General features: G+C 33.6%; 1 protein-coding gene across 1 annotated transcript in view; it reads right to left on the bottom strand.

Moving 5' to 3' along the window:
• Positions 1–21135, bottom strand: part of ICE1 (interactor of little elongation complex ELL subunit 1) — a 65409-nt gene that overhangs the window by 35502 nt on the left and 8772 nt on the right. Inside the window, exons 2-10 of the mRNA XM_063086276.1 lie at positions 14610–14668; positions 13975–14009; positions 11109–11127; positions 10194–10305; positions 7918–7994; positions 6839–6876; positions 4814–4896; positions 4562–4601; positions 4420–4476 (exon numbers count right to left, since the gene is read on the bottom strand). Coding sequence (XP_062942346.1) covers positions 4420–4476; positions 4562–4601; positions 4814–4896; positions 6839–6876; positions 7918–7994; positions 10194–10305; positions 11109–11127; positions 13975–14009; positions 14610–14668 — 520 coding nt within the window. The remainder of the gene's footprint in view (positions 1–4419; positions 4477–4561; positions 4602–4813; positions 4897–6838; positions 6877–7917; positions 7995–10193; positions 10306–11108; positions 11128–13974; positions 14010–14609; positions 14669–21135) is intronic.

Below are 21135 nucleotides of genomic sequence, written 5' to 3'. Positions count from 1 at the left end.
TAATCACAATCTTGACTCTTCCTTATTAGTATTTACAGCTCCTTCTCTTTTGTGTTTTTATTTTGCTGCATTGGTTAGGGCCTCCAGTATATAAATAATGGAAGTAACAAAAAGCACACTTGCCTTGTTTCTGACAGTAATGACTCTGTAACGTTTCACCTTTTGCAAGTTAAAATTGTTTTTTTCTATTATTAGCTCAACAAATATATATATATATATTTTTTTTTAAAACCAGGATGGATACTGAATTGAGATGATCATAGCATTCTCCAAGTCAGTTACAGTAAACCTTAAATCATAATTTTCCTGAATTCTAAATTACTCATGAATTTGATTTCTTAAAACTTTACTTAGCATTTCTGCAGCTAGATTAACAAATGATAGAGTTCTGAGTCATGGGGATGTGTGCACATGTTATTTTTATTTGGTTTTAGTACAGGGTTATGCTAGCCTAAGACAATGAAAAGGAAATATTCCATATTTTTCTAAGTTCTGAAACAAATTAATAAAGACACCAGTTTTTCACTGAAGGCTCTACAGCTCACCCATAAACCATCTAGATCTGTTATGGCGTTAGGTCTTTACTTTTTAAATTTCTTCTAGGTTATTTTCTGTTCACATTTGCAACAAGTATTCTGAGTCAATATGTGCAAGTTTACTTAGAAAACAGTCCAGTTCATTTAAATTTTCACATCTGACCTGAAAATGAGAATTAAGAAATTTCTCAAATGTAGTTTTATAGTTTTCTCAGTCCTGATGTTACTGAGATTGTTTTCCTTCTTTTTTGATCACGCTTGCCAAAGAGTTGTTAGTTTTAGTAGCATTGCAAACACCCAGCTATCAGTTTTAATGATCCCAAATCGACTGCTTTGTTTTCTGTTTCATTAGCTTGTTTGCATCTTCATCAATTCCTTCCTTCTATTTTTTTTTTAGGTTTTCTGTTGTACTTTCCTCTCTTATTAGTTGAACACTTCATTTTCTGTATTCCTTGTTTTCTAAAATATTCCCTTAAGGACATAAAACATACCTTTGAATATGAAAGGAATTGGCTATACCTCAAATGTTTTAATAAATACTGCCTCACAGTCTATTTCCAAAACAGTTTGGCATTTCAGTTTTTATTTTCTCTGTTACCCAAAAGAGTTTGTTTGTGTTTGTGCATAGTTAGTTACCAGGTGAGTTTTGTACGCTTTTGTTTTTGTGGCTGGGGGAAATGGGGTATTTTTATTAAAACCTCATATTAAACTGTAAATTCTTTGTTGTCTATTTATTAACCAACTTTTATGTTTGAGAAGTATTTTTAAAAACTCTAGATATGTAGTTTACAAAGAGCTGTATGCAAACTATTAGTCTTGCAATTGTGATTCCAATTCCATCTCATCTACTTTAACTCTCTATTTTGGGGAAACATATATAAGTCTCCTGTGATGAAAACAGATTTGGCTATTTCCCCCTAGAATTTCAAAGAGTTCTGTCTGAAAGTTTCATGACCTTAGTATCTTCTTGGTCAAATGTACCTTTATTCAACCTAAATATTCCCTTTTAATCTATGTAAATTCATTTCTAGGCTTGAGTTACTTTTTACTTTATATTATGACTTTCGTGTTAGCATTGCTTGGGAGATCTTTATTCATCCCTCTATATACAATCTTTCTGCTTCATTTGATTTTAGGTATATTTCCTATGAACATATCAGAGACAGAGACTGTACACAAAAACCATGCTCAACACTTGGCAGGCCCTTCAAATACGAATTTTGCATGTATTTTCTGCTCGGGGAAGTTTCCTTCTATTACTTCTTCATTACTTCTCTCCTATAGTTTTGTTTTCCCCTCCGCAAAGTCATGATGATGGAATCCAGCTTTATCTTCCGAATTCTTATATTTTCTCTAAAACCTTTTATTTGTCCCTTGCCCCATTCTCAGAGATGCCTAGGATTTAATCCCTAGGATTTAATAGAAGATTCACTAAATAAATCTTCTATTTGTCTATCCAACAATTCAGCCTTTCTAGTGGATTTATTTCTGCAATTGTATTTTCAATTTTCAAGATCCCGAACTGGTTCAATTTCATAGCTGCAGCTTATGGATATGTTCTTAGACATCTTCCAAGGATACTTACTCAATTTTTAACACTTTCTTCTCATTCATAACTTAATACTGTTTCCTCAGTCTTCTTGCATCTGGTGCCTTTCTTTCTTATCACTGTCTCTCTCAAAGTTTTAGATTAGATTTTAGGCATCCCTATACTTTGGTATGCTTTGGTAGCCGAAGTATACTTCCTCAGCCTACATTTTTAATCCTATTCCTTTGGCAATAAAAATATATTCTCCTTTCATGAACCTATAGACCCACTTTGGGGAGAGGGGGTGATGATGGTGGCAAATGAATACAGTTGAGAGAATTTACATGGAGCATACAAAACATCTTATTTGCTGGGAACAAGAGTGGCTATCCCTGAAAACAGCCATAATTACCCGACTTTCTGATATACACATCCACTCTTGCTACCTCCTACGTCACAGGTAACTCTTTAGAAAACTAAATGGTCTACAATACATGGGCAAAGGCCAAAAACAGATTTTCAAAGCAGAAGGCTGGCACATTTTTCACACTTTAATCAATCACCTGGCAAAATGCTAAGGTCCTGCTGGTTCTCCCATTCCCTACAACCTCTGATAGAAGGAAACTCCAGCCTTCTGCAAGGAAAACTTGCTTTTTGAGAGCTATTTTCTGTACAGTTATGGATTTCATCACCAATTAATACCATCTGCTTTGCATCTTCCTCACTAGTTTCCTTTAATGATGGTAAACATTTTAACCTTCTAAGAGAGCCTTTCTGTTTTTTTTTTTTTTGGTCATTTTTATGGGAATATGAAAGGAAGAAAACACAAAACAGCACTCAGGCAGCCTTTTTTTAAAAAAAGTGAAGTCAACTCAACATTCTTTAGTGCTTAACTTGCAAATCTCTTCCAGAAGTCAAGTATTAACAAGGAAAAGTGTTTCTGATACACTTAAGAATTAGGAATTAAACACATCAAGGTCCACAGCTAAATAATCAACAGATTCCTAAAGACCTCATTTATTTATTTGGAATAAGTATACATACATCAGATAATATCCCTGACCTCACTGCGATGGTAGATAAAAACAAAACATAAAGCAATTTTACTTGAGATAGTAATAAGTTCTCTGGAGGGCGGGGAACAACAAAAAAACCAAAAAACTAAATGTAGGAATAGAATAGAGAGTAACCGCAGGGATGAAATATAAGGCCTCTGCTTTGAATAGTAAGGCCTAGGAACAACTCATCCTCACAGATGTTAGTCCAAAGGAGAAGACGATTACATTCAAGAGCTATAGCAAGAAAGGCTGTCATGTTCTGTTTCTCTCAGGAATACCAATTACTCAAAAAGCTCCACTTTTCCACACACAAGAATAGGAAGAGTATAGTGAAAAAAGCATGGAATTATGTATTAGCAATAGTGATAAATGAACAAATCAGTGCCCAGGCAGCTGAAAGGTGTGAACTGTTAAAGCTTTAAGCCAGGAAAATATGAACTTGTGTTCTGAATTTAAAAAAAAAATAAAGAAAAAAAAGTAAAGGTGATTTCTCAACAGACACTATATACTTGCACACAATTTAAGTGTTTTTAATCATTTCCACTTGGAGAAAAACCCATTAATGAGATAAAAATATCATTATTTACTTATCAAACATTTTAAATTTATCCCCACAAAAAACTTGTGAGATAAGCAGAAATTCAAACTCATACTGTTTCTAAAGTGAAGAACAAAAACAAACAAAAAGGAAAGCAAATGGCCAAGGGTCACATAATAAATATAAGTATTAAAGTGAAAACTCTAACTGCCACCTTCTAGGCTTCTACCTTCTCATCTATAAGATAAGGCATTCAGAAATAAAATGTGCACATACACATTTATATATACCCTTGTTCCAAGACTATCACGTTACTTTTATTTTTAACTTTGGGTCTTTCCCAAATTCTTCTGTCTTCCAAAAATAATATAGGGATTTTACTCTGCAGTTTTCCTGCATGACTTAAACATTTTTTATATATTTGGAACCTAGGAAATTTAATAGATTAATTTGATAAATTGTAATCTAGCAAGAAAATCTATACTTATTGAAAAGAACAGAAATTCTTTATCTGACTAGTTTTCCTTTCCCTAACATTATTGCCTTTTGACTCTTTCATTCACAATATTATTTTATGAGACAGTAAGCCCATTACATATATATGGATCTAATGAAAACACAAAATAATGTATGGCTTCTTCTAACATGAAACGTCTACTAAGCCCTTGCATTTTCACAATTACACCAAACAGCAACACACAACTTCCCAAATCACTAAAAGTACTAAACAAAATCAAAACAAAGTTGCAACATACTCACTTTTATCTATGCTCCCATATGAATCACTTGAAATTTGTGTTCCAATATGTCTCAACTCTAAAAATGTGAAGAAACAATAGTTTAAAAAAAGACACTGCACATCAAAACAGAATTTTTAAATAAGCAATAACTGAATACTCACCCTTTTCATTTTTCTGCTTAGAAAATTCATCAAGCCTTTCCTGTGAAAATAAAACACTGATAGTGTTTAAGCTGGGTAAGACTGGCAGCCACTCTGGGCCAAATGTGAAAGAGGTGAAACCTGACAGGCAACTGTAACTGTTTCCGCCAGGTGGCCTCACGCCTGACTCCTACATTAGTTACAACACAGAGACACCATAGGAGCCCTGAAGCCAGGAATTAAAAGTGGGTGTGCATTGTTTTTATCTAGTACCTGTGTCTTCTTAAATTCCTTTTCAAGTATTTTCTTTTCATTTCTCAGTTGCTTGAAGTCTTGAGTTTGCTTGACGGCAGCCTCTTTATTTAAAAAGTGCAACGAAGAAATGGAGAGAGAAAAATAATTTACTAACTTTACTACTATGGTTAATGAAATATTCAAAATCTATTACAAGCTTTTCTCATTTCTTAAAACTTTCAAACAAATTTTGTAAGAAGTTTCTGCTTCTTCAGTATTTTATCAGTCAGGGTTGAATGCGGAAGCACTTTCTTTTTTTTAAAAAACTATCATTTATAAAACCAAAGAATGGGCATAGGCCTTAAGAATCCTTTCCAAACCAGGCACAGCAATCCCAAACCCTTCTAGTTAGGCAAGAATCCAATACATAAAAGGGAAATACCATGGTCTCCCTTGCTCTTCCCATCTCAATAATAGGCAACTCTTAAAGCCTTAAGAGATTTCAGAACTGCGATTTTATTTCAGAATATAATTAAGACCATTCTCCTTATTTGGTGGTGGGGGTGGAGAGACACCCTTCTTAATGCTCACCCTTTCCTGGAACTCAGTTCAACAAGTTAACTAGTCCTAATTTCTAATACCTTTATTAGAGATCTACTTTTAAGGTATTTTCATAGTTCTCTGGACCTTCATTCTGGCTTTTGGTTCGAAAGCACCAAATGATCCAGACACACTATTAAGAATCTGACCAGTATGGACACTTTATATGAATATGCTCAAACAGAGCTGCTAAGAAAAGTTAAATTCCATAAAACACCACAGTTAACAATCCTCTCTTGACTCCTCTACGAAGCCTGAGTATTTCTTTACTCAGTAATCTTTATCATGCCATATCACTTACTAGGGAAAACTATTTCTGTTACACGAAAAATAAAGGCTATGCTTTTGCTTTACATAAAGTCTGTTCTAAAAGCTGCATATATAGTCTTATGGGCATTTCAGGTCACTTAAAAACATTTCCTGAAACAGACGCTTACCTCCACAAACTAGCACGAGAAAGCAATATTTAGAACATAGTAATGTTGTACTTACTGCCATATGGTCAATGTTTGTGTAACAATCAAATCAGAAGAAAAACTGTTACCAAAATATTTATAGAGTTTATGTCTAAAAAATGTGGCTCAAACTTTTTAAATAGTGACTATAAATAATTGCAGAAACTATTATTCTATATGTCTTGATGCCACTAAATTTAAATTCTTTAAATCCTAAATGAGAATAAGCCATCTCTGATGCAGATCACTCTCAGTACGATGGGGGGATCGGAAACACACAGTAGAAATGGAGACCACGTGCAGGGATGGGTCTGGTAGAGCCTGTTCACCTCTCCTGTAGTGCGTCCAGGTCCCAATCACAGAGTGAAGGGAGAAAAAAGCAAATGAAAAGGTCTTGCGTTTGATTTCTACCAATTCGTGAGAGGGAGATTAGGTGAGATGTGAGCACTTCATAGAGTCTTATAGGGCACCTTTGAACTCTGCCTATTCTGTAGACTAAGAAGCCTCGAACGAGAGGGTGGTGTGTGAGGGAGGATCAGATACAAATTGAACAATCCTAATGTAGGGAATTTCATAGAAATCTCTCTATGGGTGTGTCATATCTATCTCACTACATCAGTTTCTTGATACTAAAAGTAGTGACCTTTTCTATTAACCACTTATTTCACAGGGAAAAACATGAGAAAGCACCATGAAATTTAACTTTCAAAATTAACTCCTTCCATTAATTGCTGCTTTTTATGCAAAAGTGTGGACTGCTGTTATTTTAAGTGCAATGCTATTTCAGGGGCTTGCCGCATTCCATCTCCATGTTCTGTCTGGTAGCGGAGAGGAGTGTAATAATATTCACATTTCTTCCTAACAGACCGCTACATGCAGTCATCCAGGAAGGTATCACCAAAAACCACAACTCAACTATCTAATCAAGTACTTCAACCTCATACAGTTTCCAACAATTTCTGTAATGATCAATGACTTCCATTAGTCAGGTAACAACAATGGCAATTACCTTCCAGCTTCTTCACCTTAGCTTCTAGTTTCTTCTTCCTAATAATAAAATTTTACAAGTTAAATGGCAAAAAAGAGTGTAACAGAGAAAAATGATACCACAGTCTGTGGTACATATTTTTTTTTAATTACTTAGATTTGTATAGCAAAGAAATTACCAGTCATAACTAGTATCACATGCAAACAACTGAAATTACCAGCAATTATTCTGATGGCAGAATAAACATAAGAATAGTATATTGTTTAGTATGTAATATTTCTCAAATGGTTTAAAGAAATCTGTTCCTTCCATTTGAAACATACTCTGTGGATCTGTCCAGGCTCCACCACAAGCACATCTGGGACCTTCCCTGAACCACACCTATGAGCTAAGCCAATGTGTCCACATGGTCTCCAAGAGGGAGCCCAGAGTCTCATTAGTCAAGATTACTTTTCAGGAGCATGCAGGGTGTTAGCACTTACAATGCCACTGTACGGGAGGCAGTGGCTGAAGAACCGCACTCACCTTGCAACAGATTTCTGAGAGTCTGAGAAGGTAAATAATTCTCTCAGAAAGAGTCTCTAAGTCACTGCTACATCACACCTACACTAAACTACTACATGTACAGCTGACACATTTGTTTTGTGAATAATGCAAATATATCAAACCTCAAAATAATGAACAGGATGCTTTTGAATAGCCTTTTTATTAATAACGATAAGGACAACAATTCCATATAATATCTGCTAAAGTACTGGTACAAATAAATGAGTCAAAATAAGTATGTTTTTATACACACAGACACACCTGCATGCATTGCATATATATGGACATAAAACCTTTTATGGAGTTCTTTCTTTGTGTAGCCCTTTAATATATGATGACTTATTTAATCCCCCGTATAATCCTTCAAAGGAGGTGTTAATTCCCATTTTACAGATTTGGAAACAAAAGTTGAGAGAATGACCAGTTCAATATCATATAGCTAATTATGGTCAACAAATCCAAAGACAAAGAAAAAGAGAAACACTATTGATTTATGGATTATCTATTTCCAAAGATGAAAATGCTATTTCTACAGTAATTTTAAAACCACTTACTGAGCGTCACTTTTCAAGCATTCTTCTTTCACACGGGCATATTCCTGATGAGTATCCTGATACAACTTTAGAGAACTCTGAAAAAGAAACAGATAAACACTGTCAAATTGCAAGTCATGAACCATCAGTCATAACTTGTTTGACCTTGATAAGTTAAATTACCACCCTTTAATAGTATGAGATTACCCAAATGAATAGATATATTAGGTAGAAAGCCAAAATACAATTCACTAAACATTTTAAGCATGTAACCAGATTCTTAATAGATGTACTATGATTAAAGAGTATAGCCAAACAAAAACTATAAAACTTAAAATAATATACTAATTTTGAGGCAATTCCAAATCTTCATAATAATTGGTTTAAATATCAAATAGCTAATATTTTGGAAATCTGAGAGCTTAATAAATATTAGCTATTGTTATTACTATGAAAAAATATTTAAAAAATCGTTATACTTAATGATAACCTGGAAAAATGTATCATAACTGATATATACACCCTGAAGGTCCCTATAAAATGGGAAAGAGTTATTGAGGGTTATATCATAGAATAAAGATCGTGAATCCCAAATCAGCAATGCTCCAAAATCCAAAACTTTTTGAGTGCTTAAATGACACTCAGAGGAAACGCTCACTGAAGCATTTCAGATTTCAGATTTTCAGATTTGGGATACTCAACCAGTAAGTATAATGCAAATATTCCAAAATCCCCCAAAAATTGGAAATCCAAAATTCTTCTGGTTCCAAGCATTTTGAATAAGGGATACTAGATCTATAATATGTATCTGATATCTCTTTAATCTCAACACCTCTGAGAGATGGGCTTTATTATCCTTTTTTTGTTTGTTTTTTTTAAACACATGAGGAGTCTGAGGGTTTGACAGAATGACTTAATCTTCCAAAGTTACAGTGACTAATTGGGGTTTAACATTAAAGTATGACTCCAATGTTCATGTTTCTTCTCAGATATGGCTGAAGAGATAACATAACCAGAGGTAGACATAATTGAACATTGTTATTGCTTCTGTTTAACTTTCACTGCATAAACATAACAAAGGATTTCCTAGAAATAGGAAAATAAATACGTACTGTTAAAGTATATAAGGCCTCAGATAACTACATGCCATTACAACAATTACACAATTTGAGGAAGACCAAGAGGCACAAATACTATCATGCAAAGAGCCTAGAGAACAGGTCGAGAAGCGAGAAGCATTCCAGGGTGGCTACAACTTGTCTCGTGCAAACCACCTAACAACTTTATGGACTTCAGATGTTTTTATCTGTAAAAGTCATGAATTCTCTTCTAAGATTCCTGTAAAGAATAAACCAAAATTTATATAGAAAAGCAACTTTACAACATTTTTAACAAACTGTTTTACTGCAACTTGATGTTGAAAAGACTGACAGACTCCTTTAAAGGACAAATTTATCACATTTTCATATCTGAAGTGGGTGTCTTCTCCCAATGTTCCATCTCAGCCTAGAAGTATCACCCAAAAAGATCAGACACATCACCCCCCTCCACACACATCCAACGTACCCAGTAAAGGAAATAACCTCTAATTTGCACACTTATAAGATGTTGAAACACTCTTATTTTGGGTACCTCTCACAAACTATGAGATTCCACAAGGGACCAAACATGATTACCAAAGAAAAAAGATAGATTAAAAAAAAAGGATCAAACAAAGCTGAAAGTTATGGAGGTAAAGTATACATATATCACTTAAAACTTTTACTAGTTCATGAATTACAAGAGCAGACTCTTTAAATGACATCTTAATTCATAACAAAACAGAAGCTCTGAGAGCTTCATTCACCACTGAGCTCGCTAGAGCTAGACCAGAGCCAGAAGAAATCACTTTCTCTCCTGTCCTCTCTCTGTCACATGCAATGATTCCTCTACCTTAATTTCAATTTTTTTTGCATGTTATTTTAGTTTAAAAAAAAGGTGAAAAAGCAATTAATTGCAGGACACATAAAACCATAAAAATTCACAGTAGACACTTCCTCTACTGATCCCCCAAAAGCATAAGCAACTAACAGGGTACTGCAGAGCTAACAATCATTATACAGACTAAGCTATTCGTTAACTAGTTCAGTGTTCTCTAAGGTTAATAGTACACTTAAAGAGTATTGATTAGCATTATTTTCCTTTGTTAAAATATAATAAGTCCCCCGTCTCAATTATTTTCCTTTGTTAAAATATAAAAAGTCCCCCTGTCCCAATCTTATTGATAAAAAACTTCTGTAGAAAAATTACTTAGGTACCTTTTTCTCTTCTAGCTCTGCTTTTAAAGATCCCAGTTCTTCCTGACATTTCTGTAGAGGAGAAATTTTTTGAAGCATCTGTTCCACCTGGTGATGTAGAGTACTATTCTCTCTAAAAAAGGAACAATGCATTAATGTTATTAAACAGAAATATCCATAGTGAATTACTAAACATACATACACTACTAATGACAATAGATTTTTATTTCTAACTTGGAACAAAAAAAAAAAATTAAAAAATATTTTTAAATTCATTCCCTTTATTTATACCAATATGATCTTCATATTGCTTTTTATTCTTTAAGCACAGTGGTTTATTTTTGATGAAGTATACCAAAAATTAACTTGAGAAATAAGTACAATAGATTCTAAATGTGCTGGAGAATACATTAGAGGACAATTTGCCAAACAACTTGGCTCTTCCAATCTTGAACTCAGCCTCATTTATTCAAATTAAGTAATAGGCAATTTGGTAACTCAGTTTATAGCGATGTTTTGCCTTCTTCTAAGTGATAAATGTAACCAGGATATGAAACATTGCTAAAATTTTAAGTAGGACTATTTTAAACTGTTCAGAATAACACAAGATAAACAACTACATTAAATAATACAATTTATGAGGACAATACTAATTTGAGAGTAATAAGCTTTATCTCAGTAGCAACGTAATCAGCACAAGTCACTGAAAAGTGAAACGGCAGGCTGTAAGACCTTAGAAATAAATTCATTTGAACAACTTAATAGAAAAATGCAAGACTTTTTATTATGAGCATCAAAGCAACATTCTATCTTATGGGTCAATGCTAGGTACATTTTCTTCAAATTTGTTTAAAAATTTGGTCTGATAAATGACTATCCCAAATCAACTACTTGCAAACAGATGGTATTATCAACTATGACAACAGGCTGGCTCACCTTCTTGCAAACTGCAGCTGTAAAACCTGTTAAAGAAAACTCTGAGAATTTTTTCTTCTGATACTTGTCTGGGGACAAAACTCACTTTACAGTTATCTTTAATAATCTGTGTTCAATGCACGTACAGGTAAGATCATAAATCCTAAAAAACAATACTCAGAGTCCCATCCAGGACAAAGTGATGCCTTTTTACTTAGTATTCCCATTTATCAAAACATGTATCAAAAGTTGAAATATCTATTTCTCTAAATAAAAACATAGGACTTTAAATAAATATATGACTGATTATAATTAAACTACAAGAATAAAGACAAAGCAATACGCAATAGAAAACACCTTGATTTGTACATATATCAAAATCCCCAAAGAACCTGTCCTTCAATTCTCAAATAGTCCAGAGAATAATTATAGTGAACAAGACACATGTACTTACAAAAACTACATGTAACCAACTAGTAATTAGAAAATACAAAGACAATAAAATTTACATAAGCCCTCATTTTTACAATTTATACAATTTGATAACCTTATTTTCTCATCTCACATTGCCAGTAAAATATTCTAATATAGCAAAAAATTCTAAGTTTTATTTCCTATGAATTCCTGTATTTATATCACAATATAGCATATGCATGTTTGCAAAACATATGTCTGCATTCTCCTTTATTAGAATGTAACCTTCTCAAGGTGAAGAACTATATTTTATTCATCCTAAATTACAGTAGTCTTTGCAGAATAGAAAATTTCAAAAAATATCTGATGAAATAAAATATACCCCCCCGCCCTTCAGAAAGAGGTGATAATAAACAATGAAAGTCAGAATTACACAGATAAGAGCTGAAATAGTACTGAATTATCCTAGTGCAGTTATTAAGAAACAACTTTCTCATCTTGAAAAAAATGAGAAAGTCTATTGCTAATTTATTAGCAAAAGAAACCAAATTATATAAAAAAGGCATATTAAACCAGTGACACTGGCATTTCAAGTTGTAGAGCAAACTACTGCATACTTGAGGTATAACAAATACATATTTGGGGAAAATGCTCAATGTATTTTTAAAAAATCAGTATTTATCATGTCACAGAACAAACTTCTGGAATTCAAGAATAATCCAAAGTTGTATCCATTTAGAAAAAATATTTTGGTAATTTTTATTTTAAAATTTTTGTGCCAAATTTTAGAAGAGTAAAATAGCAATTTCCCAGTTAGGTTACACACGTAATTACCTCAAAAAGCTTATACCATTTCTCCAAAAACGATATAATGAACACATACTATCCTAATATTGGAATGAACTGCCCATCTATTTCCCTATTTAGCTATCTAAAAGTAGTTGTAATAATTGTTTCTACACAGCTTTAGCAACAAAATAAAGATATTTATACTCTTGCAATAGCATGCATTTATAGTTAAAAGGACTGATAATTTCAATAAAGCACGAGAAAATTTTCAATGGCCTCTTTTTTTGAATGTAAAAATTCAGATACTAAAAATAAATCTAAATAATATGTCTTGATTTTAGTACTCTAATCACACAAATTAGTTATGATGGTACCAGCACAAATAAATAATTGGTGATCACATACAATTTCAGGTATGCCATAAATAATATTGAAGCAGGCCTCAGGTTGAACAGCAGAGTCTGTCTCAATACTGAAGATGAACCTGAACCTCAGTGAATCCCTAAAGGTACACTTGTATGTAAGTTTATTTTTATGGGAGAAACAATATTTTTATGGGTGAGATTTAAATCAAGGCAACTGTTATCACAAGATATGGAAGGATCAATTACATACATTTTCCCCCCTTGCTGAGAAAATATTTAACCAGAGGCTAACTACATTACAGGTGCTCAATAACATTTTTTGAACAAATGGTAACTATAAGAACCGCTTTGTGAATATAAAACTACACTGTTTCTATGATTTTAGATATACAAATCAATTCTCTACAAATCACAAAAATTAAAAAAAGTTGATTTCCCAACATTTTGAATGTTCTAAATGTGTACTTTTTGCAGATTCAAAAATAACATTCAAATAGTATTGCTGACCTAAAAAAAACTGAGGATGAACATACAAAGCATAGCATTAAGCCAATATGACAATTGCAAGGAGGTAAACACACAGGTCGAGGTGCCCTGAGAAATGCGCTCTGAAGAGGGCCAGCAGAGCTTAGCATTTTATAATTACAAGAAGGAGGAAGAATCAGAGGAGGGAGGGGGAGAAAAAGGGGGAGAGAGAGAGAGAGGACAGCCCCTGATCAGGTATTCTATTGGTTGTACATGATGTATACTTTTGGGATGGTTGCTAGGTTACATCCTACTACATGCAGGAATCTAGGGTAAGGGTTACAAGAAGCATTCCAGGTTATTTTATGGCTTTCTGGTGCCATCATGTCTGTTTCCAAGGAAACTTATGATAAGGTTCTCCAGGACAGGTGGACCTTACTACTGACATATCCCAGATCTCCGAAGGTACTATAATTTAGCTGATCTGGTCAGAGCAGATTTTTTTGTTATCAGTATCATATTCAGTTTCACATTATTCCTAATCCTAAAGAGCATATGCCACACATCCTCAGTATGAATGAGAAGAACCTACCGATTTAAAAGCTTGAGACCTTGACAAAATCAGAATCAGTAACAAAAACAAAGCCTGCTAGATCTCCTCATTTAAAAACTTTTCATTAAATTATGCATTAAGAATAAAAGAAATAGCTGTTTACTGTGCATGGGAGAAGCACTCCCTACTTGAGTCCATAAATACTACCTTCCAAAAGATATCTATGAAAAATGATTCTCACATCTCCTTCAGGATTATACACAATTCCAAAATTCGAAAGAAAAAGCCAATAAAAGGATATCATCACATTTCTTCTGATATTCTGTTAACAAATTACTGCAACAAAGAAAAGAATTAGGTTACATTTTATCTGTAAAATATACTATGTTAAAATCATGTTTCAAACTATGCAAGGCAACCTCTTCCTAAGTTTCCTGAAACAAATTTATGCTAAATTATTTAATTAACAAGCTATACCACCTTAAATTCCTCAAAAGCATTGCATCGATACACAAGCTTTTAATTTAAAATCCCTTTAAGTACTATCTTGGTCTATAAATTCATGAGATTATTACAGACATTTTTAAAAAACATATCTTGTATCTCATACCATGGCTATAAAATATTGTGAGGAAATCTGAAGTTCAGCCCTAAAACTAAGAAGGTTTAAGATAGAAAACAGCTTCAAAAAAAAAAAAAAAAAAAGTTCCAGTTTAATAAAAACAACTTCCTACTAACCCAAAGGCCTGTGAACCACTAACAAGAGGTTAAAGTTCTGATGGGACTCACAAGAAGTTATATTATAATCAGAACCATGTAGGCCTCAAATGAGAAACACAAGTTCTCATTTCAGCTCAAGGGGCCTAAAACCACCACCTGCTTCAGCCAGTTTGTCAGGTTTACCAGGTTCTGCCAAACACATGCAAATATACTTACTCTGTATTGATAATTTTTTGTTTCAAGGTAATTAATGCTTCAACATATTCATTTAAATTCTGAAAGAAAAAAGGCTACAGTCAGCTATTTATGTATTTATTATATATAATTACCGTAAATGTAATTATTTCCTAAAATTTATATTATAACATATAGACATATTACTTAACATGTTAATAAACACATAAATATTCTTTGTGATCTCCAGCCCATAATCTCCCTGAACCTCTTTCTTCATCTGCATGACAGCACTCCTTTAACAGCAAGGTAGTTGTGAAGATACTTTACTGTGGGGCTTAATCACAGAGCTCAATAAATATTAACTATTTCAGTTCACTGATGAACTATTAATCATCAGTCTTCAGTATGCATTGTTTCTAAAAGGATTTAAGACTACACAAAAAGACTACACATAAATTATAAGAAATGACAAAGAAAATAGCACGGGGGAGAAACAAACAGGAATATTAAGATGGGACAAAGATTAAGAAAAAAAATCATTTTATAAAGATCTATATTATACTTTAGGGACCAACCACAAATTTGGCTCTAAATTATTGCTATCAACTTGAAAGGGAAAACATCATTAGTTACACTATTCAAATATTCCTAAAATTTAAAAACAAACTGATTTTTTTAATTGACTTCTTTCCTTTAATGTCTCCTTTCTTCATCAGCAAATACTTCAGAAATAAGAACTTATTTAAACATGACAACAATAGCCTTTTCATACCCAAGGAATAATTCAATAACATCATCCAGACTGTGCTCAATTTTCACTAATTATCCCAAAAGTCTTTTTTTAGATAATCCAAATGACTTTGACAGTTACAGTAGCTTTTCCCTTGATGGTAATATCTGCATTTTCTTTACAGTTACACATGTAACATATCTGTTAACACAAAAAATTCACACATTAAAATATTTAAAGTAAAAAAGTACAGGTTTTCTTGTAACCCCATGACCTGTCAAAATTACTCTTAATTTTTCTGTTACCTTTCAGAACTATTACTTCATATGAGGGAACTTCAAAAAGTTCATGAAAAGATTCACATTGTCTTTCAATTCTATTTTCCTATGAACTTTCTGAAGTGCCCTCTTATGTAAATGCATTTGGTGGATGTTCTCAATTTACCAATCCTCTATTGAAGGACATTTAGGCCCTTTTCAGTCGTTACCAACAACATACAATGAATTGCCTTGCCTATTCCTTTGTAAAACACTTATATTTTTCCATAGCATAAAGTCCAAATCGTGGTACTGCTGGGCCAAGATAAGTACTGATGTGTTTACTGCTGACACTGAACAAACAGCATGCCACCCTCCAGAGTTCACCCACCCTGACACACAGAGTGGGGGAGTTCCAGCTTCCAGCAACCTCTCCAGCTCTCTACGCTGGAGACAGTTGTGATCTTTGATAATTTCACAGATACTTTTTATTAACATTTATTAGTAATACTGAGAGTTCTTCCTTATCACTTCTGGACATTCATATCTTTTCTTTTTTTATTAGTAGCCTATTTATACTGTTGTTCACTGGTGCGGTTGCAGTTTTCTTCTGAACTGTAATATTTGAGGGACAGTAACCTCTCATCGAATGTCACAAATATATACACACTTTTATAAATCGATCACTGAAATATACTCACACATGCATACAGAAGTTTTAAATATTCATCCACTTTAATGTGTCTTTTTTAAACCTTTGTTTCCTGGTATCATATTTAGAAGATTCTATCCTACTGCAAAATGATAAAATAAAAGGATTCTGTATATGTTATTCTAGCACTTTAATGCTTTTTTGGTATGTAAACCATAACTATTCTGAAATTTATTCTTATGTGAAGTATATGTAGAGACTCTGAAAACACTATAAATTAAAAAGGCAACAAATAGACTATTCAACAGCAATAGTGTATTTGGCTTTCCACATTTAAAAGTTATCTTTTATTATATACAAAATAAATTCCACATAGACGACAGTGATAAAATTTTAATACCATCAGGCAAAATACAAGATAATACCTTCACAATTTCAAGGTAGACAAGGATTTCTCAGATGTTACACCAATACACAAGTTTGTTGACATATTTAACTAGTGCAAAATTTTAAACTTCTACATGGCACTGGACACCATAAAGTCCGTAACAAAAATATGATAGTCTTAAAGGAATGTATTTATAAAATATAAAAGAGACAATCTATAATGTATTAATAACTCTTAGAAATCAATTATAGGAAGGCGAGTATATCAGTAGAGGAAAAACTGACACAAACTATCAATTCACAGATGAAGAATCTGGAATGGACAATAAACATAAAAGGTACTCTACCTTTTTAGCATCAGGAAAATGCAAATTAAAATGACAAAAATCTACTTTTCATCCACTAGACTAGGTTGAGATTAAAGTATTGGTAAGAATACAAGGAAAAGAAAATTCATACTATAGGTGGTAGTATTTGAAGAGCCATTTGGTAGCATATAATAAAATCAAAATACATATAAAGATAATTTTGTCTATTTCCAATCCTTATGCTCCTAACTCACTCTATGCAAGTTTTCTATGTCCTTGGTTAGATTTTCTTCCAGGGTAACTTTTGTTTCTATCACTATCAGGAATGCTATCCTTACATTGTTATTGTTCTTTCTATTACATTTCCTAATTAGTTCTTATGGCTGTGCAGGAATATTACTAATTTTTGTTGATTACAGTAGACACGCTCATTTTATAACAATGTTGCTTATGAACACTATGCAAAAGAGTTCAATAAAATACATCATGTGCTGCATAATAACATTTCTGTCAAAAAGGACTGCATATACATTGGTGGTCCCGTAAGACTATAACGACTACACCATACGGTCTATGTGTGCAGGTTATACCACCTAGGTTTGTGTAAGTATGCTCTATGATGCCCACATAAAGACAAAATCACCTAATGATGTATTCTCAGATTGTATCTGTCTTTGAATGATGCATAACTATATTTGCAAAGTAAATCCAGCAATGTTAAATAATGTATGTGCAGATGCTTTTGGATGTTCATATAAATAGTTATAACGCCCACTGATAATGATAGTTTTATCCCCTCTTTACTCATATTTACACTTCATTCTTTACCCTGGTCTTCCTGAATTTACTAAGGCTTCAGTACAATGTTGAATGGGAGGGGTGATAACAGGTGACCTTGTCTTAAATTGGAATTAAGTTTGCTCTGCCTCAAGTTTTTAGTTGATATCATTTAATCAGGTTATGAAATTCCTACACATAGTTTTCTAAAAGATTTTTTTCATGTATGAATATTAAACTTTACCAATAAGTTTCTGATCTATTTAGTTTGTGTATTTTCCTCCTTTGATTTATTAATTGCAGTGGATTACAACAAATGTTGAAGCAGCCTTGCATTCCTGTGATTAAAAATAATCACATAGTATGTTAACTCTATTTAAACTGCTGGATTCAGTTCCCCAATATCCTACTTAGGTTGTTTTATTTTTTCACCTATGTTCATAAGTGTTATGTCTACACTGTTTTTGCACTATGTCCAATATTTCTAACAGTGTTATACATGGCTTATAAAACTAGATACCTTTTCCTTGTTCAAAAAGTATAAGGAGGAGGTAAACCATGAATAAATACCTCTATGCAAGAATAATAGTTTTTTGGATGCAGAATTGCTGGGTCACTATCTGTTATGGGTTGAATCATCCCCACCCAAAGGCAAACTGAAGTCCTAATCCCCAGCCCTTCAGAACAACCTTATTTGGAAACAAGGTTTTTGCAGATATGTTAGGTTAAGATAAGGTCATACTAGATCAGAGTGGGCCCTAATCCAGATTTCTGGGCAAAGAGTATAGATACGTGCATCTGCTTTAATTCCCTTCCTAAAACTAGCTAAAGCTACAGTTTAAAGGGTTTTTGTTTGTTTGTTTGTTTGTTTCCCAAAGGGCAAAATCAGAATGAGAACAAGATAAAAACATTGGAAAGCAGATTCCAGTGCGCTGATGTAGCATCCAAGAAAGCCAGCAGTGGGGGAAGGTGAAAACCAACTCAATTTACACTGCAAAATTTCAACAAGCTTAAGAACCAGTGACATGGCTTCTTCTGAGAGAAAGGCGTAGAGGGGATGGATCTAAAATAAGCACTAGCCTAACATAAGCACTAGTTGCAAGGTTTCTGATAAGCATTTAATTTAAATCCCCAGCTCTCCACCAGGCCTGGGGGAAATTGCTCCTCCTCCATCCAGCAGAAAGATGTTAGCTTTTAAAAGAAAGTCTCTGACAGGGACACCATGAACACTTGAGGCACGTATACTGTACCAAAAGCAGAAGGATTAAGTAAACCTCAGTACAATGGCCTGAGACTTGCTGCCTGTTCTCCCCATTAAGCTCCCAAATGGTGGCAACCAGTCCTTTTGTCCACTAAGCAGGAGAATAAAAGCTGAGAAAATCTACCCAGCCTACAGATAATATCTAAAGGTATTGACACCAGATATTCTTCAGTCAATAAATGGCCCACCCCGACTATCCTGTAGTGAAGTACAGAGTCCAGAATCCCCACACACTGAGAATTTGTAGGCCGCATATTACCCAACACATGTGAAAAGTCAAGGATTTCTGAACACAAGACGTAAACCTGCAATGTCAAAAAGGGAGACCAAAACAAGCAAAAGCAGCTTGAAGTAAACAAAAACTTAGAAAAAAACTAAAAAAATATTTATTAATATGATCTGAGATAAATGATGTTACATTCATAAAACAAGAAGCCATTTTTAAAAGGAATATTCAGAGCTCTTAGAAATTGGAAAAAAAAAAAAAAAACTTAAAATTAAAAACATGAATACCCAGTAGGACAGCTAAAATTAAAAAGTCAGACAATAACAAGTGCTGACAAGGATGTGGAAAAATTGGAACCTTCACATATTGCTGGTGGGAGTGGAAAAGGTACAGTTACTGGGGAAAACAGTTTGGCAGTCCATGTTAAACATAATCACCATATGACTCAGCAGTCCCACTCCTAGGTATATAACCAAGAGAATCAAAAACATATGTCCATGCTGAACTTGTACACTAATATTTATAGCAGCATTATTCACACAAGCCAAAAAGTGGACATAAACTAAATGTCCATCAAAGGAAGAATGGATAAACAAAATGTCATACAGCCATACAATGGGATATAACTTAACAATAAAAAGTGAATGATATATGCTACAACATGGATGAACCTTGAAAACATTATGCTAAGTGAAAGAAGCCAGACACAAAAGGACACTATTCTATGATTCCATTCATATGAATTGTCCATAATAGGCAAATCCATAGACAGAAAGCAGAATAGTGATTGCCAGGGACTGGAGGAAGGGACAGAGAATGATTGCTAATTAGTAAGGAGTTTCTTTGAGAGGGGGGGATGAAAATGTTTTACAATTAGTGGTGATGGCTGCACAACTCTGTGAATATACTTAAAACCACTGAACTGTACACATTAAAAGGATGAATTTTATATATGTGAATTATATTTCAATAATGCTGTTACAGCTAAATTAAAACCAGGAGAGCAGAAATAAAAGACTCAAAATTTGACCATAAAGTTGGAAAAAAGGTCTCAGAAAATACAGCAAAAACAGACATGAGAAAGAAAAATAAAAATAATTAGAGTGTCAGTGCAAGAGGTCCCACACATCCAACAATAAGAATGCCAGAGACAGAATAAGGAAAAGAATCAAAGAAATACTGATATTCAGGAAAAATTCCCAGAACTGTAGCCGAGTTTCCAAATCGAAAGGGCTCAGTATATGAATTCAAATATGATCAAACCATACAACATCAGCACAATATTTCAGAACATCAAGAGACAAAACAAAGATCTTAGAAGGATCTCAAGGGAAAAATAAAAGGAAACAAGTCATATACAAAGAATCTGAAATCAACATGACTTCAGACTTCAACAGCAACATTGAAGACCTAGAAAGCAAGCCATCAAAATTTTGAAGGAAATCTAATTCCAAGGTAAAATTCTGTACAATAAATATTTTCAACTGTGCAGTCTCCTCAAACTTACTTTCCAGACATCCTTTCTCAGGGAGGCACTGAGATTTGTTAACACACTCCACCAAAACAATGGAGGAAAGCAAGAGGGAGGACCATGTGGGGCAGGACACACGGGTGAGGGAGCCCTAGGACGGCAGCTGCACACTGGTTAGAGCAGGTCCCAAGGCTCAGGAGGGACTTTTTCCCTTGAGAAAAAAATGATAAAACTGTCTGGTGGGAATGAAAGCATTAAAGGGTATTTACACCTCACTGGCAGAGAACTGCAAGTGAATGTAGCTGTTTTTTGTCATGCATTTATTTTTTTATTGTTTTACTTTTATGGCTTTATTGAAACCATCGAGTATACATATTTGTGGGTACAGAGTTGACTATCAGTATTTGTGTACAATATGTGATGATCAAATCAGGATAGCTGGCATAATCGTCATTATAAAATGTGCTCATTCTTTGTGTCCACTGACCAATTTCTC

Source organism: Cynocephalus volans, chromosome 2 (genome assembly GCF_027409185.1).
Source record: "Cynocephalus volans isolate mCynVol1 chromosome 2, mCynVol1.pri, whole genome shotgun sequence".
NCBI classification, from domain to species: Eukaryota; Metazoa; Chordata; class Mammalia; order Dermoptera; family Cynocephalidae; genus Cynocephalus; species Cynocephalus volans.
The sequence above is the reverse complement of the archived record's forward strand: the minus strand, read 5'-3'. Positions and strand labels throughout refer to the sequence as shown.